The 21430-nt window shown below is 39.1% G+C and overlaps 1 protein-coding gene across 1 annotated transcript in view; it reads right to left on the reverse strand.

Annotated features, from left to right (window-relative positions):
* The window catches only part of AFF2 (AF4/FMR2 family member 2), a 340167-nt gene that overhangs the window by 122783 nt on the left and 195954 nt on the right, over positions 1–21430 (reverse strand). Inside the window, exons 6-8 of the mRNA XM_042824815.1 lie at positions 18038–18124; positions 15371–15407; positions 15057–15108 (exon numbers count right to left, since the gene is read on the reverse strand). Of these exons, the coding sequence (XP_042680749.1) occupies positions 15057–15108; positions 15371–15407; positions 18038–18124 (176 nt within the window). The remainder of the gene's footprint in view (positions 1–15056; positions 15109–15370; positions 15408–18037; positions 18125–21430) is intronic.

The following is a 21430-nucleotide window of genomic DNA, read 5'->3' on the forward strand; positions in this document are numbered from 1 at the left end:
TGATTGTTTTTTCCTAATTTTACCCAAATTTGCTTTCATAAGGTTTCTTTCCAACCACAGCAAGCATGCCCAATTATTGACTTTTCCTTTTATTTTCTCACTTTCAGTCTTTCTATCGTGAAGGGAAAAAATGAAAAAGATGCAGAAAGACTCCCAAAGTACCCAACCTTTCTTCTTAAGTTCTTTCTTTCAGTTCTCATTCTGTGAAAATTTATGAGAGGTTCTCTAAAAGCCAAAGAATTCACCTGCTATTAACAACCTCAGTGGTGTCTGATAATGAAATCAGTCAAGCTCAAACTGTACTTAATTTATACAGTAAGGAGATATAAGCAGTCAACACCAGAATCCTGTGCAGGAATTAAATATTGGGTTTTTTTTGCCAGTTCAAGTATGGCTTTTACCTCTCTATTGCCAAGCTCAGCAAGTGGGGGGAAAATGGATCAGCTCAGTCATCCAGCAAGAAACTCAAAGTTATGGCAGATGTTGGGAAAAGAGACGCAAGTCTGCACAGGGGAAGTCAGATAGGTAGAAAGTTTACTGATTTTCAGAATATTCTTAGTCATCAGTAGAGGAATAAACAAGCCATCTGTTTTCATTGAACTCACTGGCAAAGCTATTGCATTGCTGAAAAGAACTTTTTTTTTTTTGCCCAAGCAAGTACATTGCTGAGATGGGTTACAGCAGGAGGAGGAAAGTGCCTGAATCAACAGAATAGATCAGATGCCCTGGATAAATGCTAGGTGGAAAGATATAGGAAGGACAAACACATATTCTGCTTAGAATATATTAAAAAAGAAATGTCAGAGGACCAGTCAGCCCGGGAAAGGGAATGGAAAGAAGAAAAGTGATAAAGCAATAATCTCAAATGCAGCTCTGGAATTACCCAAAGTCTGCAGTGCTCTGTAAGGATTTTAGAAAATTTGTTAGGAATTAGGCGAGCAGGGTCAATAAACTTAAATTCTGTCAATAATCACTCCGTAATACGTACAAGGATCTTCCACCACAGTGCCTAAGGGCTATCTCTGAACTTAGAACTGAACTTCAAAAATTTAAAAAGACCCATTTACTGCAGCAAGTCATTTCAGCAAATCTTACTATGGAATAAAGCCTAAAAACAGAGCTGTTTTTTAACACTCAGGACTGAGCCACTCCCAAAAAGCACCTACAAACCAAACTTTGCTGAGAGGAATATTTACTAACAAGTTTTGAAGTAATGATCCTAGCCATAACAGTACCTCATATGATTGCACAGGGATTTGGAAGGCTGGAACAGACCACACAAAGAGAGACAAGGTTATCAAAACACAGAGCCCAGCTCTGCAATTGTCAGGGGCAGATCAAGGTCTGGTCTCCACATCTCCGAAGAATTAAGGCCATGTCTCCACTGTATCAAGGTGTGTGTAAAGTGATTTGTAGCTCACGATGACCAAACTGATGCCAGTGCAGGTGCAGGCACAGCTCTTGGCCCTTTGGTGATGGTGGGCATTATGTCCTTGTGGGAATCCCATGGGGTTTATATCTGATGCTGTTATGGTCTGTGTGGAAGCACAAGCTCCTCAGCACTGGCTCTGGGAGCTCTAACGCTGGATGACAGCACAGCTGTCCTTACAACTCCCATCCTTGCACGGACTTTAGTGCTTGTGGTGGCAGTGGTGACGAGGAGATGGTTGGACTAGATCTTATAGGTCGTTTCCAACCTTGTGATTCTATGATTCTATGATTCTACGACTTGTGAATGTCACCCCAGCCCCAGCAGCTCCTGGCACAGGCACCAGAAATATTTTGATGTGCAGCCTTCAGGAGAACAACTACAAATTTAATGCAAGCTTATGTTTTACTCGAGAATTTACGTAAAGCATGTATTTTAAAAGCCTCCCATTCTCTATTCTATAATTCAAAACATTGCTTAGTAAGGGGGATGCTATCAATACAGAATTGCTACAGATACCAAATGCCAGAGATAAAAGTCATCTGAAGTGCTTAGCTCCCAGTGAGCATGGGAGTCATGTGCTGTACATCAAAAATCAAAATAAAAAGGAATTGTTTTTGGAGAGAGCTAGCTAAACCATGGGTGCTGCCAAAAGGACTATCTAGGCCTAGAAGCAGACCTTGCTGGGTTTTTTTGTCAGATGACAAACCAGTTGTCTTGTTTATTGTCAAATGGCTCCCCAGAAGCAAGTGGCAATGGTACGTTATCGGAAAACAGAAAATGACCAGAAGTACTGGGCAAGTGTGGTTCTTAAAATGGTCCTTCGTGTCCTTCAGATAAACGACAGTACTAGCTCAAATGACCTTCGTGTGACTAAATACAGTGGGGTAGTACTCCAATGTTAAATCACTTAATTTTTCTGGAAACATAGGAAGGCAAATGGATTCACCGAATTTTCAATTTGCCACAAATTTGACTTTTGAATGTTGCAGATGAAAATATGTGACAAATTTAAAAAATTCAGCTTTAGGTGAACTGCTACTTTCCAGTTAGAATTTCTGTCAGACTGCCATGGCATATAATCTAAATTCCTTTGGGATTGGAGTGAATTCATGGCAATAAAAAGCAAAACAAAACAAAAACAAAAAACAAAAAAAACCCCATACTTGATAGCATTTTTGGTTTGTTTGTTTTTTCCCCATTCTAGGGAAAAACAACAGAAGGCTCAGGTCTACTTTCACCTCTCTTTTTCAGCAGGAAATTTTTGTTTCAGTACAATTTGAAATTTTTGATAACAAAATAGAGGACTGGAGCACCTCTCCTAAGAAGACAGGTTGAGGGAGCTGTGATTGTTCTGCCTGGAGAAAAGAAGGCACCAGGGAGACCTTACTGTGGCCTTCCAGTACTTAGAGGGAGCTTATAAACAGCAGGCAGACTGGCTTCTGACAGTCAGAGAGTGTTAGGACAAGGAGGAATGGTTTTAAACTAAAAGAGGTGAGATATTAAGTGGAAATTTTTCACCGAGATGGTGGTGAGGCCCTGGCACTGCTGCCCCAAGCCATGGGTGCCCATCCCTGGATGTGCCCAAGGCTGGGCTGGGTGGGCTCCAGGCAGCCTGAGCTGGTGGGGCAGAACTAAATGTTCTTCAAGGTCCCTTCCAAACCCAAGCTATTCTATGATTCTATGAAAAACCCATTAGGTCTTCCACACATGAATGCATGTGAGTGTTGAAATACATCCATACCATCTGGATTGAAAAGAATGCACTTGGGAACTGCTTGAGTGCCCTGAAGGCTGTCCTGAGAAGTCACAACAAATCCCAGCACATAGTAAACAAAAAACCAGAGCATATATTTCTGTATGGGGAATGTGACAGATTTGTGACAAATCCACCTGAATGCTGTTTACAACTTCGTGAAACTAGATGCTCACTAGTGCTGAACAATTAGCAACAGAAAGCCTGATGATTTTGACTGCATCCTTTCTTCATTCTGTTAAGTTACTCTTTCCAAAACACAGTGAAAACAACTGCAGCTTGAGGGATAGTAAGACTAGCCACACTTCTTCTATGAGTATAAGCTTTGGCACTGTAAAAGATTAATATTAACAAGGGGAAAAATCTGTCATGGACAAACAGTAAAAACAAACAGTAACAACCACTTAGATTTGTTAATCTGAAAAATTCTTTCCTCTGATTCTCTTTTACAAACAAAATATATTTTACATCAGGCTCTATCCATTATGTTCATCCTTGGTGTAGTTACAAGGCAAAAAAAATGTGGATTATTGATGAAATAGATCATAATGGTTCTTTCCAAGCCATTATCATTTATCATTTAAATGTGTATTCGATGAGCTTTAATCTGCAAATCTGTCATGATTGGGAGCCATTACGATTTAATAGATTCATTATGTTTGCTTTATTCTTTCTTTAATATGATGCATAGTGCACATTCTGTAGACAACACGTGAAGAAGTGGCACTTATCAGAATAGACTTTTTAAAAAGTTACTACATGTGAACAGCTGCTTATTAAAGCCTTCAGTCTTTAAAAAACAAGAGTGCTGGAGTGCCATGTTATTACACTAATAAAAAAGTCCTGGAAAATCTTCACAGCCGAGCACAGTGCTCACTCTTCTGTTCAGTCTCAAACTCCAATTACTTCTAACAGCACCAAGACTAGTCATAGCTGAGATTTCATCCGCACACATTTCCACCAGTCCCCTAGATAGCTACTTTTTTCTACAGGTTGAGACAAAGCAGACAAAATCAATGATTGGTTTCTTACTGATATTAATCCATCTGAACTGTGTACCATATGGTCCTACATCAATCCTTGTGTATTTTTTTTTTAATCTACAAGTGTTCATTAATAATAATAGTATGCAACACCAGCTAAAGAAATTAGTGTTGACAATTCTGTATTTTGCAGAACAAATATAATATTGAATGCCTAGCTCAGTTTTTGCACGACTACACGGCTTAAAAAAAAATGAAGGCAGTTGGCTATATGTCTTTTACTGATTTTTAGCTATGGCAGATTAATTCCATATCCAGTCTGTACATAATTCACTTAACACCTTATCTTCTCAAGTTTTTCAGTTTCCTGAATAAAATCCCTTTGAAAAGGAGCTGCATAGTACCTGAGCAAACTCCTCTTGTAGTCACCAGCAACACTGCTGTTCTCCCTGAAAATGACATGGTAAATAACGAGAAAAAGCACATCAGCTCAGAATTCAGATCACACTTTGGCTGTGATCCTCCTTTTCTTCTTAACATCGAGTGTGGTATGATGGAAGGATCCTCACCCAGGCAAGATGTCAATATAAGATCTGAACAATATCCATACTGTGGGATGGGACATCTCACAACCTCCCCAGAGCAGGCTGCTCCTGATTTGAGGTGGGGACATAAAGGCAAGGGATGTGCACAGTTGATAGACAGCTCTGCCAGGATTATTTGGAATCTGGCCTTCCAAATGGCCATGAAACCTAACTACATGTGCAGCTGGGTAAGCAGCCTGCAGTCCTGCTGTGGTGGGGCTGCCCTGCAGCGGATGAAAGCTCACCAAGCCTCCGTGGGGGCTTGGGAATCAGGAGGCTCTGCATGCCCTGGGAGGTGGGCTCCAACTGCTCCTCAGACCATGCTCCAAAGCTGATGAAAGCAATGACAGCTGAAGGCTTTTCTCATTACTCATGGCAATGTTATAATTCCACACAAAGCTAGCAGATAGCTGTGGTAGGACTGCATGACTCCACGGCTGCCCTGCCCATGTGAGGTACATGCGGGCACTTCTCATGCTGCCCTTAAGCACTGTTCATGTACTAATGAATTACTCATGGCTTTTGCAAGGAGGACTGACTTTTTCCTTAAGTACAGATATTTCCAAGCATAAAAATATATGCATCTAAAATAAAAAAGAGCTACCCATTGGGCTTGAAATAAAATAATCTCACCAAAAAAGGGAAGATTTTTTAACTGCACATATCTACTTTATGGCACTGGTCTCTTAACTTAGTGCTTATGAGTTAAGGAAACAGCTCCTTGGTGGATTACTTTTCATAGTTTGCTCAGTAATGTGTTTACAAAGCCATTGTTACAACTAGATGCTTATATTTTTTTGATATACAGCATACACTACAACAGTACATCTTCAGAGATTTCATACTTATTTTAAAAACCTATTTAAATGTCTTTTTACCTTTCCTCCTGGCAAAACACAAGTTTATTGCCAGATACTCCAGGGCTCCATATTACAGTCTGACAGTAATTAAAGGCAGTATTAGTGGTACTATTAGAGGAAATGGTAACAGTGGTAGTTGTATGCTGGGATGGGCTGAACACATCTCTGATTGTGACTCCTCTGATACAACTAACTTGCTCTAGGAACTAATTTGACACTTGAAATTTCAAATGAGTGGCCTGTATTTTTAACTGACATTACTGAAGCACATAACTGAGAAATGTTAAGTGGATTTTATTTTCCTTTGATAGAAAATGGCTTATCTATTCATCTGCTTTCTGCTGTGTATTATGTCAACAGTCTATTCCAGAAATCAGGTTTTTTTAAAGATGAGATCATAATGCATTATTTCAACGCAACCTGCACTTACCTAATGCTTACCTGCTCTCAACAATGGACAGTATCAGTGATAACCATTATCTCTAAACCACCAACGGTGAATGATAGGAAATACATTACCCAAAACTTTGTGATCACCTATATTCATACAATTCACCAACAGGTAACAAACCAAACACATTAGCAGTATGGTGTAAAGAAAACTAAAGGAAGGATTTTTCTGTGCACATCCTCTACTTGGAATCAGACTCCAAACACGGTCTTAGGATTTTGCAGTGACTGTGAACATCAAGCTTTGACAAAACAAATTCTTCAAAATATTTAATGCCATCTACCTACAGCTGTTAAATTTCCATCTAGTTATACCCTACAAAACAATCTCATTCTACTGCTATGTAACTATGGCTATCTAACAATACAGAGCATCTAATCCAGTTCAGTGCAATCTGTTTATCCATTACGAAGTCTCCTTTAGCTAGAAGGTAAAAATTATCCATCTTAATGATTAAAAAAAAATAAAATCATTTTTCAAAAATAAATAAGGTAGCAATCCCCACAGGGACTTTAGGAAAAGAAGATGGTAGGATGGTGATGAGGCGGTCATTATGGCGCACCCTCCCCATGAGAAGGGAAGAAGAGGGAAGAAGAGCCCTCAGAGAATCCTCAGGACCCTCGTGTGTTTTGAGAAAGCCACAGTTAACATGGAAGATCCAATGATCTTCATGGTTACTGGATTTTGGGAAAACGGGGAGTCCTGGATCAAATGGAAAGGAGCAGGAAATTCATTACATGACCCTCAGCATCTGCTTCCTTCATGCTTTGCTCTTTATGGGAAGAAAAATTACCTCCTACAGCAGTGAAGGTCTTGCGTCAACATCTCTGTCTCTTGCATCAATTAGATTAAGAAAGAAATAATTTTTATCACACTTGATCCAAGATATCACTATCTAAGTGATGCTTATTCCTTTCCATTTACAGGGTAGACAATTGCATGGATCCAGGGCGTCAGTTGCAACACTATGATGTTTATTTTGCTCTCTGATGTCTGGTTAAAGGAAACAAGCAGAAAGTCAACCCGTGATTTTATAGTGGCCACTCTCTAGCTCCTGCTAGTGGCCTGGTCTGGGTGGTTTAGACCTCTGTGAGCATGTGCCTGGGTCCACTCTTGCCACGCAGGCCACCTCTAATATCACAGTCCAGCTGTGCTGGATGCTTCAGGATGTATTTTACTTTGCACTGCAGCAGATTTTTGCCTAAAACAATCAAGATACCATTTTCTGTTCTCTCTTCCTTGTATTATTATTATTTTTTTAAGTACTTGGAAAGGCAGATCATCTCAATTAAGAGCTGTCACTGACAGCTGTAAGCAACCTCTCTTCAGTTCAGTGCTGCAGTTGCAGTTTTAAGTTTCTCCCTGCTTCTGTCAGGATCTAATTTTCAAGGCCTGTTGCCATGGCAGCAAGTTGGAATTTTAATCCAGTACTAAAGGTCAAGACAGGTCACCAGTTTCAGTTCCTCTTCAATCTCCCCATAAAGTACCACAAAAAGAAGCTGAGATAAAGATTTGACCTAACCAAAAATTCCAGTCTAGCACACAGCCAGACTTGAAACTATATGATTTGTATAGGCTTTCCAATTTGTCTGGAGCTATTAAAATTCATGCTAAATCAAAAATGGGCAGCACTGATTTACATTCCTCTCTCTCTGCAGAAAAGAAATACAGGTCCTCAAAATGCAGTAGAATACATGTGGTACCAAAAAAGCAAATACTCACATGGGATATATGGCAGGTTGTGAAAGCAATCCCCTCATTACTGGAGATATTTACTACTTTTACAGTCTGAGCTGAGCCTGACAGCTACACTGAAGTCTTCCTTGTTGATACAAGGAAGATGAGTGAGTCAACATCTTTCTTTCAAAACCTGGGAAGTTCTTTTTTGAAGTATTTTGACTAAACAAGACTTCTCAATAAGAGACAATTTCCTGAAAGCTAAACTACCTGCAGAATTTTATTTATTTATTTATTTTAGCATTTTTACCTTGAAGGATAAAAAAATCCCTCACGGGAATTAGGAAATGACTTTCTATTTGCCAATTTTCTGCACTCCCCTCGACCCTGTGGTTTTTGTAACACGGATTTTAATTAAACAATCACTTTGCATCTGCTGGGGTAATGCCACAGATACCTCCCTCTTCCTCTAGGGCTACATCCATTATTAAGGAAGCTATGGTTACAGTATTAGCAGATTCTCAACGTGCACTTTTGCAAGATGCACAGACACAAGTGAGACAAGCAGCTCTTCCTCCTGGATCTCAGAACAGTAACTAGCACAGCAGTGGAGAAAACTTTTCCTTTTTTTGTCATTTGGGAGGACCCATGTGTAAGGTAAAAACATTCCGAATCTGTAACTCCAAGTGCCATCCAAGACGGAGGATAATGCAGTGAGCATGGCCCAGCCTCGTGGGGTGTTGTGAGAACTTCACTTCATAAAAAATAAGCCCTCTGGCCAGAAAACTGATAGGGTTTGGAGCCCTGCTGAGCTCTCAGCCCACAGAATAATGGTGGCAATATAAGTTCATCTGGATGGAGAGTATAAAGCTGAGAAAAATGTAATGGATTATTGGGGTTGTCAGAAGGATTCAGAGGAAAGATGCAAAGGATTAAGTTGTGATACTAGAAGTGCTTGTTAGCCTTACCTAGGATACTTAGGACACAGACTGGAAGTTTCAAGCCCATTCTGGTTTTATGAATGCCAAGCTTCCTTGAAAAATCCATTCTTCTTTCAAGTTTATCACCCATTTCCAATTACAACTACTTTGCTGCATGGTGCAGACAAATACTGGAGACAATTTTCTCAGCTTACCTCAGGCTACTCATGACTAAATAACTAGTAAGATATGAAAATAAGAATGAAAGTGACTGGAGGAGGGAGCATCAGCAGGAAACAGCATGTGAGCTAAGTGACTGGGTTCTGAACCTGAAGTTTACTAACAGGTCAGAATTAAGAGGGAGTAGGGTGAGAACCAAATTATGGTGAAAAGAGCACGGAAGAAGTTAGATCATATGGATTTCATCAGTAAGTGTGACACTGCTGGCTGTGGTGGCCTTCTCTTCTCAATTCTGATTTACACTTTCAGATCTACCAAGTACATTTGCTTTTGAAAATTAATGTTTGAAGTTGCTCTGAAGTTTGGAAGTGATTTCTTCCCACAAAAATGTAAATTGAGAGATCGGTTTCAGACTTAAGCCATGACGGCACAGCATATGCTGCTGCTTGTGGAAAAGCTCTTTAAATACAGGAAAACCTGTGGCAGATTTAGTCTTTCTGTTTTCCAAAATGGTAACTGATACATAGCAGGCAGGGAAATACATCCTGAACTCAAACATGTTAACACGTGTCATTTACCTGTCTCTATTAATACTGACACTCCGGTGGTCACGCTTCAGTGATAGTATATATTTAGCTGTGCTGCATCGCACTTGAGAACAAAGTATTTCAGTGCTCAGGGTAAAAAATGTTCATTTCATGAGCGTTTATGTAGTATCAGATGAAATTCAAATGCTTTAATGCTTATTTGAGTTGCAGTCATCAAAGCTGGTAAGACTGCAGTTGCTTAGGTTGTTTCAGGCATTCTTAGAAGGACAATAATTATAACCGCAATAGTCAAGAAAAATTATTCAACATTGATCAGCAAAATATGGGAGACTTAATTTAGTTCTGTTCATGCAATCTTTTAAACTGATTTATAAACATGTCAGGAGAAAGAGATCGTGTAAAAGAATGTACTAGGAAATAACTTTATTTTGACAGGAAGGTTAAACTGTATGCAAGCCAGCTGAATAATGAAAACACATTAGAAGTCTAATTTAGAAATTATTTTGAATAATTAGCTTGTTTTCACGGATAGAGGGCTTTTAATTGGCACTGAATTTTAAAATACTTAAGAACAAAAATGTTTTACTTCTATAAGCAACTGGCCAAAGGAAATGTCTGCATGTTTTAGTCCCGATTACTCAGGACTGTGCTCAATAGGAGAAGCCTGCGGCAGTGAGGAATAAAAAGATATGATCACAACTGATTATCATTGTTCCAAATCCCAGGTGGTAACTTCTCAGAACTTATCAGAGCGAGAGGATGCAAAGGAAACCTCTAACTAATAAAACAAAACAAAATATGAAAGAGGAATGATATCTTACCAGAGAGACCTTCTATTTTCTTTTTCTATTTGTCCCTTTAATATGGTGCACTGCAGCTCTCTAAAGACTAATGGAGTTTCAATTAAATGCCAGTGTTGTTTCACTTATCATAATTTGTACATGGCAGTGTAAGTCCCTTGTATTCATAACTTTCTCAGTTTACCCAGAGGGAATATCCTTGGAACTTCCCACTTCTAACAAACAGGCAGTACTTAGTCTAGTGATTAAAGCTTGCCACACTTGCTAAGTGAAAACGAATGTACACTATAAAACAAAGCAGGCTATCACCTCTGGTGGGATCAATTGATGATCTTGTGTTTTAATATCACTGATTAAAACCTGTAATTAGAAATACTGACATTTCATCTTCTTGAGAGTATTGCATCTGGATTGGTCTGTGAGTGGAACACAGATACAAAATCAGATATACATATGTATTCTTCCTAATTCAGATGGAGATGAATATTTCTTCATGAATTTCTTTGTGATTGAACTGGAAATCATACATCAACACTGAATGCATCTCAGGTTTTTAAAATTGAATCCTTCCAAGATTAAGAATTCATCAGCGCTTCTTGATGTGAACATTCCAAGTAACAACATTACGTGTTGTAGCATTATCCAATATACAATCCCTGGTGTAAAATCCTCTTGATGTTTGATTACTCTTCATGCTGATTCATTTCAAACTGTGAATTACCTTTAATTCATAGCTTGAACATGCTGCCAAATTTTGGTTTGCATGCTCCCATGTGGCTGCCCCTGACAGAGTGAAGAAGTTCAAAAAAGCCATTAGATACTTAGGAAAACTAGTTAGATGTCAGGAAGCACATCTCCATTTTCAGTTTTCCATGAAGTACTGTGATAATCTATAGGATTAGAAAAGCACTAGTATTTACTGAAATGTTTTAAGAGCCATGAAGTGAAAGCTTGGAGCAGTTGAATCCAGTGGTGTGCAGCTTTTGAGAAGTTATTGAAATTTCACATAATAGGTTTTAGCTCCTTACTTTGTTTTTTTGAACCCCCTGCGTTTAGCTGCCCTCTACCCCCACACAGGTTGTGTATCATTAAGTAGAGTGGAGCACAAAAACACTATAAAGATAAAATAAGTTGGTTTTGTTTCGACCATAAAAATTGTTGCTCTATGTTTCCAATGGATTCTGGCAGTTCACCCAGCCCTAGAAAAGGCCGTTCAATACTGTATGAATACAGTAAGTATAGGAAGTCATTTTAAGAAAAGGGAAGAATACCATTATGATTACACTATTCTTTTTAGCCGGGCTTTTATGGAAACTAACCAAGACTACTCTAGAGTATGATTTCCAAACACAGGATGTGCTTGATTAAAGAAATTCTGCGTAGTTTCCAACTGGACGTAGGCCAAATGCTAACAACCAAACAGAACAAAAGAACTGGATGTTTGAGGATGACATACTTGCAGTGGTAATTATATAACAGATCTTAAGTCACGAGCTGAGTATATGCCCTTGAATTCATGGCAGCTGACAGAGAATCCTTCTCAGTGCAACTGGTTGCACCTATTCTGTTCCTACAAGCTATGTTTTGGGACAACCAATCAGAGTGGACTGGCTGAAAACTGACTGCACAGCACCCCATGGAGTATTACAGTGAATCTGAAATACATTAACAAGAAAAGAGAGTAAAAATTAAAAATTAAGAAAAAAAAAAAAAAGGAAGCCAAGTGGCATAGTTTTGCCTAGCCTAGTTTCAACTCTAAAATGCTACCATGATATGCACCCACCCGTGCACATACTTGTTCAAAATTTCACTCATGAATTTTGAGTAGAAATTGAGATCTGAAGGTAGATACATGAGTCATTGAAAATATCCCTGATCATTCATGTACAATGTAGGTGAAGAACTTTGACATAATCCCAGCTTCATCCATTTGGTCCAATCTTTTGTAATGCCAGGGCTTCTACAAACAAATTCTGTAATGAGATACAGGCAGCTTGGCTGCTGGAGCAAAATACAGAATCATGGAGGCAAAGCATCTTCATTCTGTATGTATGACTCCATTAGTCATGGTATAACACAGCTTGGTCAAACTGAAATCGTAGAATCACAGAATGGATCTCTAAAGATCATCTAGTTCCAAATTCCCTGCCATTGGCAGGGACATCTTCGAGTAGATCAAGGCTGGTCAAAGTCCCATCCAACCTAACTTTGAGCACTTTTAGGTCCCTTGTCACCCTGTTCCACTGCTGGTTGCATCCTCAGATTAATGAATTTCTTCCTTACATCTAATTTATATTCACTCCCCTCTAGTTTAAAATTTTTTGTCCTATTGCTACATACTCTTATATAAAACAGTCTCTCCACTTCTTTATTGTAAGCCCACTTACTTGTATCTGAAGGCTGAAATATGGTCTCCCAGAGCCTTCTCGGAGCCAAACAACCCTCTCAGCCTCCCACTGGCAAAATACATGAAGATTTGGTGGGGGTACAGTTTTGAAATCACTTAGATCATGCGGTGTGGTTGACAGTGTAGCAAAAAATGTTACTGGGGATAAGTTGGATTGAAATTTTACTCATACACTCCAGTATCCCTGACACTATTCAGTATCAGAAATATTAAGTCCTTCCTCATACAACTCTGTTCTGATAAATACTAAATTATTAAAACACAACTAGCACAGGAGCTGTCAGTGTATCAGAGTTTATTTAGATCACACTATCCAGCTCTAACTACTTGATTCCATTATGTCTTTCTGCCCCGCTTTCTGCTGTAATTTCATTGTGCCCAACCCTGTCCCAGTGTACAGTGATTCCTGTCCAACACGGTGGTGGCTGCACACGCAGATCTAAAGAAACAAATCGGCCTCGTAATACCAAGTCTCACAGTGGACTGCCTTCTAACCTCACAAAGCCCTGTGGAAATTCTTGGAAGCTGCCTTAACAATTTTTCTGCAGTAAAAGAGAAAAAGTGATAGTAATGGGTTAGCTGATCTTCATTTGGAAGCTAAAAATAAAAGTAGCTTTATTGCAGCTCTGATCTCTCATGTGTAAAATCTATCACCTACCATAAGAAGGCAGTTCATTGCAGCAGAAATCTGATTGATAGTACTGGAACTTTAGATCAAGCAGCAGAACAGAGAGCAACTGGTTCATAAAATGTACTCAGTGTCTTTGAGTTTTATATCAGGCTTCCTATAGAGAGCTTTGGTCCCATTAAATGCACTATATACCACTGAGCTCTGAAGTACTGTTCTTTTGAAATTCAGCTTATAACTATAAACCATGATTGACAAGTCTATTACTGTTAGTTACAAACTATTGAAATATTGTATTTTATAGTATGCTCACTAAAATATTTTTCACAGTGGAGTCCAAACACGCTATCTTTAGGAGAAAAACCATTTTAAGATGCGATAATATACATTTTTTAAATTTTTAATGTTTTTTATTTTTATTTTTTATCAGAGAATGTGCTCGGTGTTAGGTTTGAATCACTTAGATGTTCTGAAACATGAACATACCTATTCTGCCATGAAGAACAGAGGGTCTAGTTGGATAGATTCTTTAAAAAAGTCAGAAATCAATCATCAAGGAAATGAAAATAGAAAAGGGGAAGCACTAATTTGATACTAAGTTTCATAAACAAATGCTATTCATTCAAAATAATGTACTTATCATTAGCATTCCTCCCCAGTTCCTTTGCAGAGATTTACTCAAAGAGCTAACTTTATTTGAATGAGTACTTCTGTGACTTTAGGAGTAAAGAACTGAACTTGAAGAGATTGCTAAGTGTACCATTGAACTGGATACCAGTGGTCTAGTCCCAAATCTTGTACGCAGCTGCAAACAGATCCCTGAATTCCAGCAAGTTATTTCCTATACACAAAATTGCATTAAAATCAATATACTTTAATTAATTAAAAAACAAACAAGCAAACAAACCAAAAAAGTTATCTCTCCACTGAGTTTTGTTCCCCTATACGAATTTAGTCAAAATTTTGTCCTAAGTAGGTGAAAGGGAAACCACTAGAATAATTTTGAACTCATTCTAAATGAACACATTGTATTTACACAAACTTCAGCTAAGCTGGCACAGTACTGCATTCTGTAGTTTAAAACACTCGAACACAGAAATAAAATAGCAGCCCTAAACTGAGATCGGGCTCACATATTTAAAAAGTGGCAAAACAACAAACTACTTGTCAGAGTAAGTGTTTAATTCCTATTTGCAAATTATTTTGAGATCTTCAGGTAAAAGGAAGGAAACAGTTTGGTCTCAACACAGTGCCATGTTATTACAATCTTAAACCAGGAAAGCACAAAAGAAAAATGGTTTACCACAGTGGAGAACTAGCTCTTCTACAATTTTCCACTGTCATATTTATAGATCATCTGTGATTTTCAGCAGTTTCAATGTGTAAGAAGCCCAAGACCCACTTTTCAACACCAGCTAGTAGAATCACTCTGTATTATGCATTTAACCCTTCCTCACAGTATGAACGTTAAAATTCATGCATCGTCTGTTCATTGGGTTGCATTTTCTATTCTAAGAGGCTTAGAGTCTGATGAAAGAAGCATAAAAGTGATTTAATTCTGGCAAGCTGTACAACTAAAATCAGCATTATTTCTGCTTAATAAACTCATCTTTCATACATAGCTCTGTTAGCTAATGCTTAAAAAGAAGAAACAGTAAAAAGCACTGAAAACATAAAACTGGTTTATGGCTAATTTTTAAGGACTACTGAGAACACCTGAACACCAGGACAACATTATGAGTGGAGCTAGATTTTAGTTACCTTTGCAGAAATAAGCTCATTGTCTGTGATAAATTTAAAAGAAGATGGAAAGCTGGAAATAATCATACTTACGACTTTTGTGGCACTGACTTAGCTGCAACTTTCCCTCCTGGATCACTCCACTCTGCAAACAAAGGAAACACATTTTCAAATGTCAAAAGATTACCGTAGAACTAAAATGCACCCAAAGCTGTCAGCCCATCTAATTATACTCAGTTTCACAACATGCCACAATGCATAACATGTAATAAAAAATGGAACCGATCTGCTTTAGCACCACAGAAAGTGTTTTTTTAGCCTTTGATTTAATGATGTCAAACAGGAAAAGCAACAACAACAACAACAACCTAACCCTGACTCTTAGGACCAGGATGATAAAGACCTACTTTGTACATTGTATCCTGAGGTCAGATGTTGGGAGTCCTATAAAGAAGAACACATGAAATGTCAGCATTAGTTACACGAGATGAAGAAGGTAAGATATATCTTAGCTTGCTAGACTAAGGACACTAGCATTATGCAAATAAGGAAGGAGATGGTACAGAGAACAGACCATGTGGCAACAATTGTGACATTAGTTCCAAAAACTATTAAACATGGAGACAGAGCACTGGTTAGGGACAATTTTGTAGTTCAGACAACAGCTTGTCCCCAGCTGCTGTTATTCTCCATCCCGCACCTTTTTTCAGGCATGGACATATACAAATGTGATGCACCTCTGATGTAAAATTTAAGTACAATAAATTTAATGCCACTGCCTTTCTTTTATGATCTCATGGCTTGAAAATACAGAAATCTTTTCTTGATAGACATAGCGGTTTCCTCTGGGCTATGAAACACAGGGTTTGATAGAGATGCAATAAGCATTTTCTTGCCTGATGGACATTGTTTCACTTCCTTTCAATACAACTTTACACTGGAAAATAATCTGGCTTGCAACCCTGAGCATGCTAATGCAGGGGTTTTTGTTAGCTAAGCTACCTTCATGTCACAGTGGTTTCTTGCTTAGTTTTTCTCTAGGCTCTACAGTCCACAGTGATTGCAATCAGCTTTCCTTCCCAGCAGAGTCTGATCATTTCAAATTGAGGTGTTATTTACAACATTGCCTTACAGCCAAGCACTACTTTGCTGGAAGTGTTAGTTCTGTAGGATGTAAAAGTCATTAAAGTCCTCACTGCACTTCCTCTTAGGGCATTATTAGTTCCTAATATTGTACTGTGCTGTCAGTCAGTCCCTTGTGAAGTAAATTGTGCCCTAAGAGTAAACATGGCACTTTAAATTTGAATTTCAACAGGATAAATTGTTCTGATAAGTTCCACTTTTGTAATCACGTCTTTTGTGTATGTTTTTCATGAAGATACTTATTCTTTTAGTTAAAATGAGAACTTCTAGTAGTGTCTGTCTCTGGGTTAAGTGCTCACAGAACCTAGCCATGGTATGTCTAATATCAATAATTTGGCTAGCTATAAATGATCTAGTATGATGTTCAGAGAATAAATTTATGGGTTTTTTTTGTTGTTTTTTTAATGGTAAAACTAACTAACCCAGAAATATTTATGTGCTCACTTATTTCCTAAACTCCCAGCACAAATAACTGAACTTATATTTTATATTCAAGTGATATGGTCAAGAATTTTATGATCAGCATTTAACATGTCCAAAAATTATTAACACTGATGTGGATATTAAAAGTTCAAAGCAAACAGCAGGAACAGAAAAGCAAAATAAAACTTCAGCTTCTCTGAACTTCTGCTTATCCTGCTCTCAGTGGAGACAGCAGCTGTCTGCAGTACTCATGTCCGAATGACCCATCAAAAACAGAACACTAAATTAAACCAGAGTATAAATAAAAAACTGCATCTTCCTGCAGGCAAAAAAACCTCCACTCTCACTTATATATGTATTCACACAGGTAGGAATTCACCTAAACAGGTTCAACTGAATTTAATCAGATTTACAGTGAGGATTCTGTTCTTGTGTGATTATGATTTATGGTGTTTATTGCTGCAGCAGTTAACTTCACTGACACTGGCTGGAAGTGCTGGAAGAGTAACAATCACATTCCATCAAAATAAGACATTCTGGGCACTGGCTGTGTTATTTCTAAGGAGCCACAGATACTGCTAATTTCATACAATTTCCAATTAAGTATGGTGACAACATTCAGACAGGGGAGTAAGAGGAAAATCACATTCCAACTTCTAAGGGAAGACATGACTGCATGAACCATAGTGTCCAGCAGTACCAGAACGTCTTTAAAAGCTATTTTCCAAAGTTCTTCCTTTTGGGTATATGTAGATCCATCAGTCTGGTGTACATTCTCTGCTAGGGGAAATTCTCCTCATCTCCAAACATCACCAGCTCACAGGTGTTCAGGTCCCAGCAAACGTTGACCCTGGCTGCAATTGCTCTGGGTGCAAGCTCGATCTCTTACTGCTCTACCAGAATCACAGCTAGAAGGCAACAACAAAATTTGGGCTGAAGACATGTTCAAATCATACAGTTTAACAGTTCACTGCATGTGAGGTGAACTGCAAGGTAGTCTCCAGGCCCATGCTTTGGATGTGGCAAATGTCAAGTGCATGCTTTTAACAAGACCAATACTAGGCAGTGTGTTTTGCAACCACGTGTCCTTAGAGCATGCATGTTGAGCATGTTGACAGATGGCACAGCACTAGTGCACCAGCAGAAATGAAATTTCACCATAATTTGACCATGCAGCCTAAAGTTCATCATGCAGTCAATCACAAGGACACCAAATACCATATCAGCCACTGTGTTACACAATGCAAAACAAACGAAAGGCATTATATTGGATGTAGAAAGGCTATTGTGATGAGACATAAAACTCACTTTGCTCACTTCTACAGTTTTAACTATACAGTCCTACTCATAACAACAATCTGACTGGGAATATCCAACTAAAAATAGCCTTAGAAATTCAAAAATTACAAAAATAACAAATTACAAAAATAACCTCTTCATTAAAAATAATGAAGAACACACAGCAGAACAGAATGCTAATTGGGTCATTGGTTATAGCTTATTTGTACCTTGCTTGGGATAGAAAACTTGGTCTGTTCAGCCTTTCCAGGAGTGTGAATAGCAGTAAGAGGAGGAGGCCAGGAATGGGTCATCTCCTAGAGAAGAAAAAAACATGCTTTTGAAAACAAATTCACATAAGTGAAGAAGAGAGGGGAAAAATGATCAATTATTCTTCCAAGAGCCTGAGGGATGCAATTGCTTAGGAAGCATCGCCACCCCCCTTATGTGGTAGATGAACACCGTAGCTGCCCACCAGGCATTACTTCCTGGAGAAGAGGGTGAGGATGGATTTCACTCATGAAAATTTTGACCATGTGTGTATTCCTCAGGTGGCATCTGGTTCTGCATTCCTGGTCAGCCTGTTAAGCTCATCACAAGCATAGAAGAGGTTTTTACCTGCAATGCCCAAGCAGGAAGGGGGTCTCTCCTGGACTGCATTAGGTGCAACCCCATAGAGGATTGCAGGGTGGCAAAATGCAGGGAGGTGCGTTAGGTAGTGGCAAACTTAACCACAGGCAGCTCTAGAAAAATCTCGAGTGGGCTTGCAGGATGGATGCCTGGCATAGAAGAGAATGGGTACAATGCTTTAAGTACTAAAGCATCTTCTCACAGCTCTGGCTACAGTTACTTATAGTGATACGCAGTGTCACTTTATCAGAGCACTATCAATTTCATTTCAAAATGAGGGACTGACAGGTAAGGTGACTTATATGGAGTTACACAGGAAGCCTGTCCTTTACTAGGAAGCTCAAATCTCTGATGAAGACCTGCAAAAGAGACCATCTAAGCAACAAACTCATTTTTGTTATCAATGTCTTGATTTATCATTTGTATACGTGTGTTCCGACCATCTTCAAAGAAAGCACCTAAGTGCCTGTGGCTATGAGAGACAAAGAGAAGTGCAAGTGATCACCAGGCTTTCTCACACCAAGGCCCAGAACCATCACCCCACTCAGCTCAGCGGGACTGGAAGGAGGCTTACGTTCAGTAGAAGGGAAAAACTGGTTTAACAGAGAAACTGCAAAAAGTTTGGTTTAGGTCAAGCTTATAGATACCCTTGTTATGGGTATACTTTATGATAGATGCTACTGCATCCTCTCCTATCTTTGTTTTTAATTTGATGAAGACAGGCAGTAATACTTGTCTCTGGGAATGTTCTGTTCATCTTGATTGTTTTTGTTGCCTACAATCTCAGAACTGATTCTTTCTTGAGTAAAAGTGATTTTGATTTAGGAACTTATGCATGCAATGGCCATGATCCTGAGTGCAGTAAACTGAACATCCCAGCTGCTACTGTACATTAGTCAAGCCCAGGACATAAACAATAAAACTTCAGAGCGCATAAGTTTCTGCAGGTACAATGACCACCAGTGCAAATGCTCCACAGGTGAAAATAACACATTGTACAAATGATTTAATAAATAATACAAATAATTCTGTTAAAAATAGCTGTTGTCAAAATGGTAGCATAGTGGTTGCACGTGGGCTGCAGGAGTGGCCTGCTCTACAGCTGGATGTTGTTACGTATTTTGCTGAAGACACAGCCGGCAAGTTTTGTGTCTCAGGTTGTTCCTCAAAAATCCCATGTCATAGGGAAGGAAAAAGAAAGGAAAAACTACGTGCCACGGACCCCAGTAAAGCAACTGGGTATGTAACCTTCTCCCACACCTCTCAAGGCACTGCTTTTTCTTATTGAAGACCATCAAATTTCCATTCTTAGTGTTCTGCATTCTGCAGCAAAGCTTTACTTGTTGCTTTGGCAGATGACTCAGTAACAGGGGAGGGTGCCGATGCCTAGGGCCTGTTCTCATTGCCCATAGCCCAAATTGTGGCAAGGAGGAGGAATGGGACAGCTCATGAATGGTCCATCCCTTCTGGTAAGTGAGTCTGCAGCAGCTCAGCGTGACAATAGGAAACAAGTTGTTTTACTGCACTGATTGCCTAACTTCTACACAGAAGTAGGTGGTGAAAAATTTAAGCATTCAGCATTAAGCTGTTCAATGAGACGTTACAACCCAAATTCTGTAAGCCTCTGCCAAAGTCTATGCCACAGAGGCTGCTCTGTGGCAAATCTCTTCATAACAAAATGATGAAACAGATACTGTATCACATAATTAAAAGAGGGACAGGCAGGCAGCCTGATTGAAGGCAGAAATGAAGCGTATTCTAGAGCTCCAATTATTGGCTTGATTTCAGTCTCTTCCTGCCCAAGAATAAAATAAAGGACAGAGAGCCTGGGATTCATGTGAAGGTGACACCAGCAAAAATTTTGGAACACTTATTGTTGAAATGCATCTAGCGTCCACTGAGAACCAACTCAGTGGTCTGAACTGTAAGCAAATCTGCTCATCTCCCTATTAGGGGACAACCAAATGTAAAACCATGAGAAAAACTAAAAATGATTCTACTCTTATTTGAGGAAATTCAATTACAAAATAGGAGATCCTGACTCCACTGAAATCGCAGGCAAATGACAGATTTGGTGACATTACAACTATCTAATCCATGTGTTCAGTAAGTGACCTTGGGAGCACCAAAGTGTATTGCAAAGGTACAAGTGAGCTATGAAAGAATTGTATCATTTCAGTTATTCAGTAGAAAATTTCGGATAGGGTCATACACAGAAAGCAACACAAGGATTTAAAGCTCAGCAAATAAAGAAACATTACACACATGGAAGCAACAAGATAGCATACAGATACTTACAGAAAAATGCCTACAGATACATGCTATAGTACTGGTAACTGCACAGTGCTCTGGCTGCAGTGCTGTGCCCCCACCCCACACAATGCACATTAGGCTCACACAGAGCACCACTGAGCTTCAGAATGACATACAGAAACTGCACCGGCTTCAGGGAAGGGTCAAAACCACCCCACACTGCAGAGATGTGACTGCCTGCTTAACTCTCCTACTTTGTTCCTTAAGCACATGCACATTACTGTGGAGAATCGAGGCCCAAGAGCAAAGTATGTCATTTGTTTAGCAATATACAGGGCTTCAGAATTCTTTGCAGTGCCCTGATTGCTTTTGGAGGGCCCTCGTCTTTAAGTACTTGCAAAGCTCTACTTTGTTTGATCTGTGAATTCTGACATAGCTATCTTTTAATATACTGTAACAATAAGGAACCACTTAATTGAAGTGCATGTGTTGTAGATCACAGAATCATAGAACGGTTTGGATTAGAAGGGACCTTTAAGGTCATCTAGTTCCAACCTCCAGCTTTACACAGGGACACCTCCCACTAGACCAGGTTGCTCATAGCCCCATCCAGCCTGTCCTTGAGTATGTCTAGGTTGGGGGCACCCACAGCCTCTCTGGGCAACCTTAGAGGGGTTAAGATGTGCATATAGGCATCTTTATTTGTAAACACTTCACAAAGGAGAAAGAGAATCATAATC

This window comes from Centrocercus urophasianus, unplaced genomic scaffold (genome assembly GCF_019232065.1).
Source record: "Centrocercus urophasianus isolate 14NV4802_14NV808 unplaced genomic scaffold, USGS_Curo_1.0 seq_24, whole genome shotgun sequence".
NCBI classification, from domain to species: domain Eukaryota; kingdom Metazoa; phylum Chordata; class Aves; order Galliformes; family Phasianidae; genus Centrocercus; species Centrocercus urophasianus.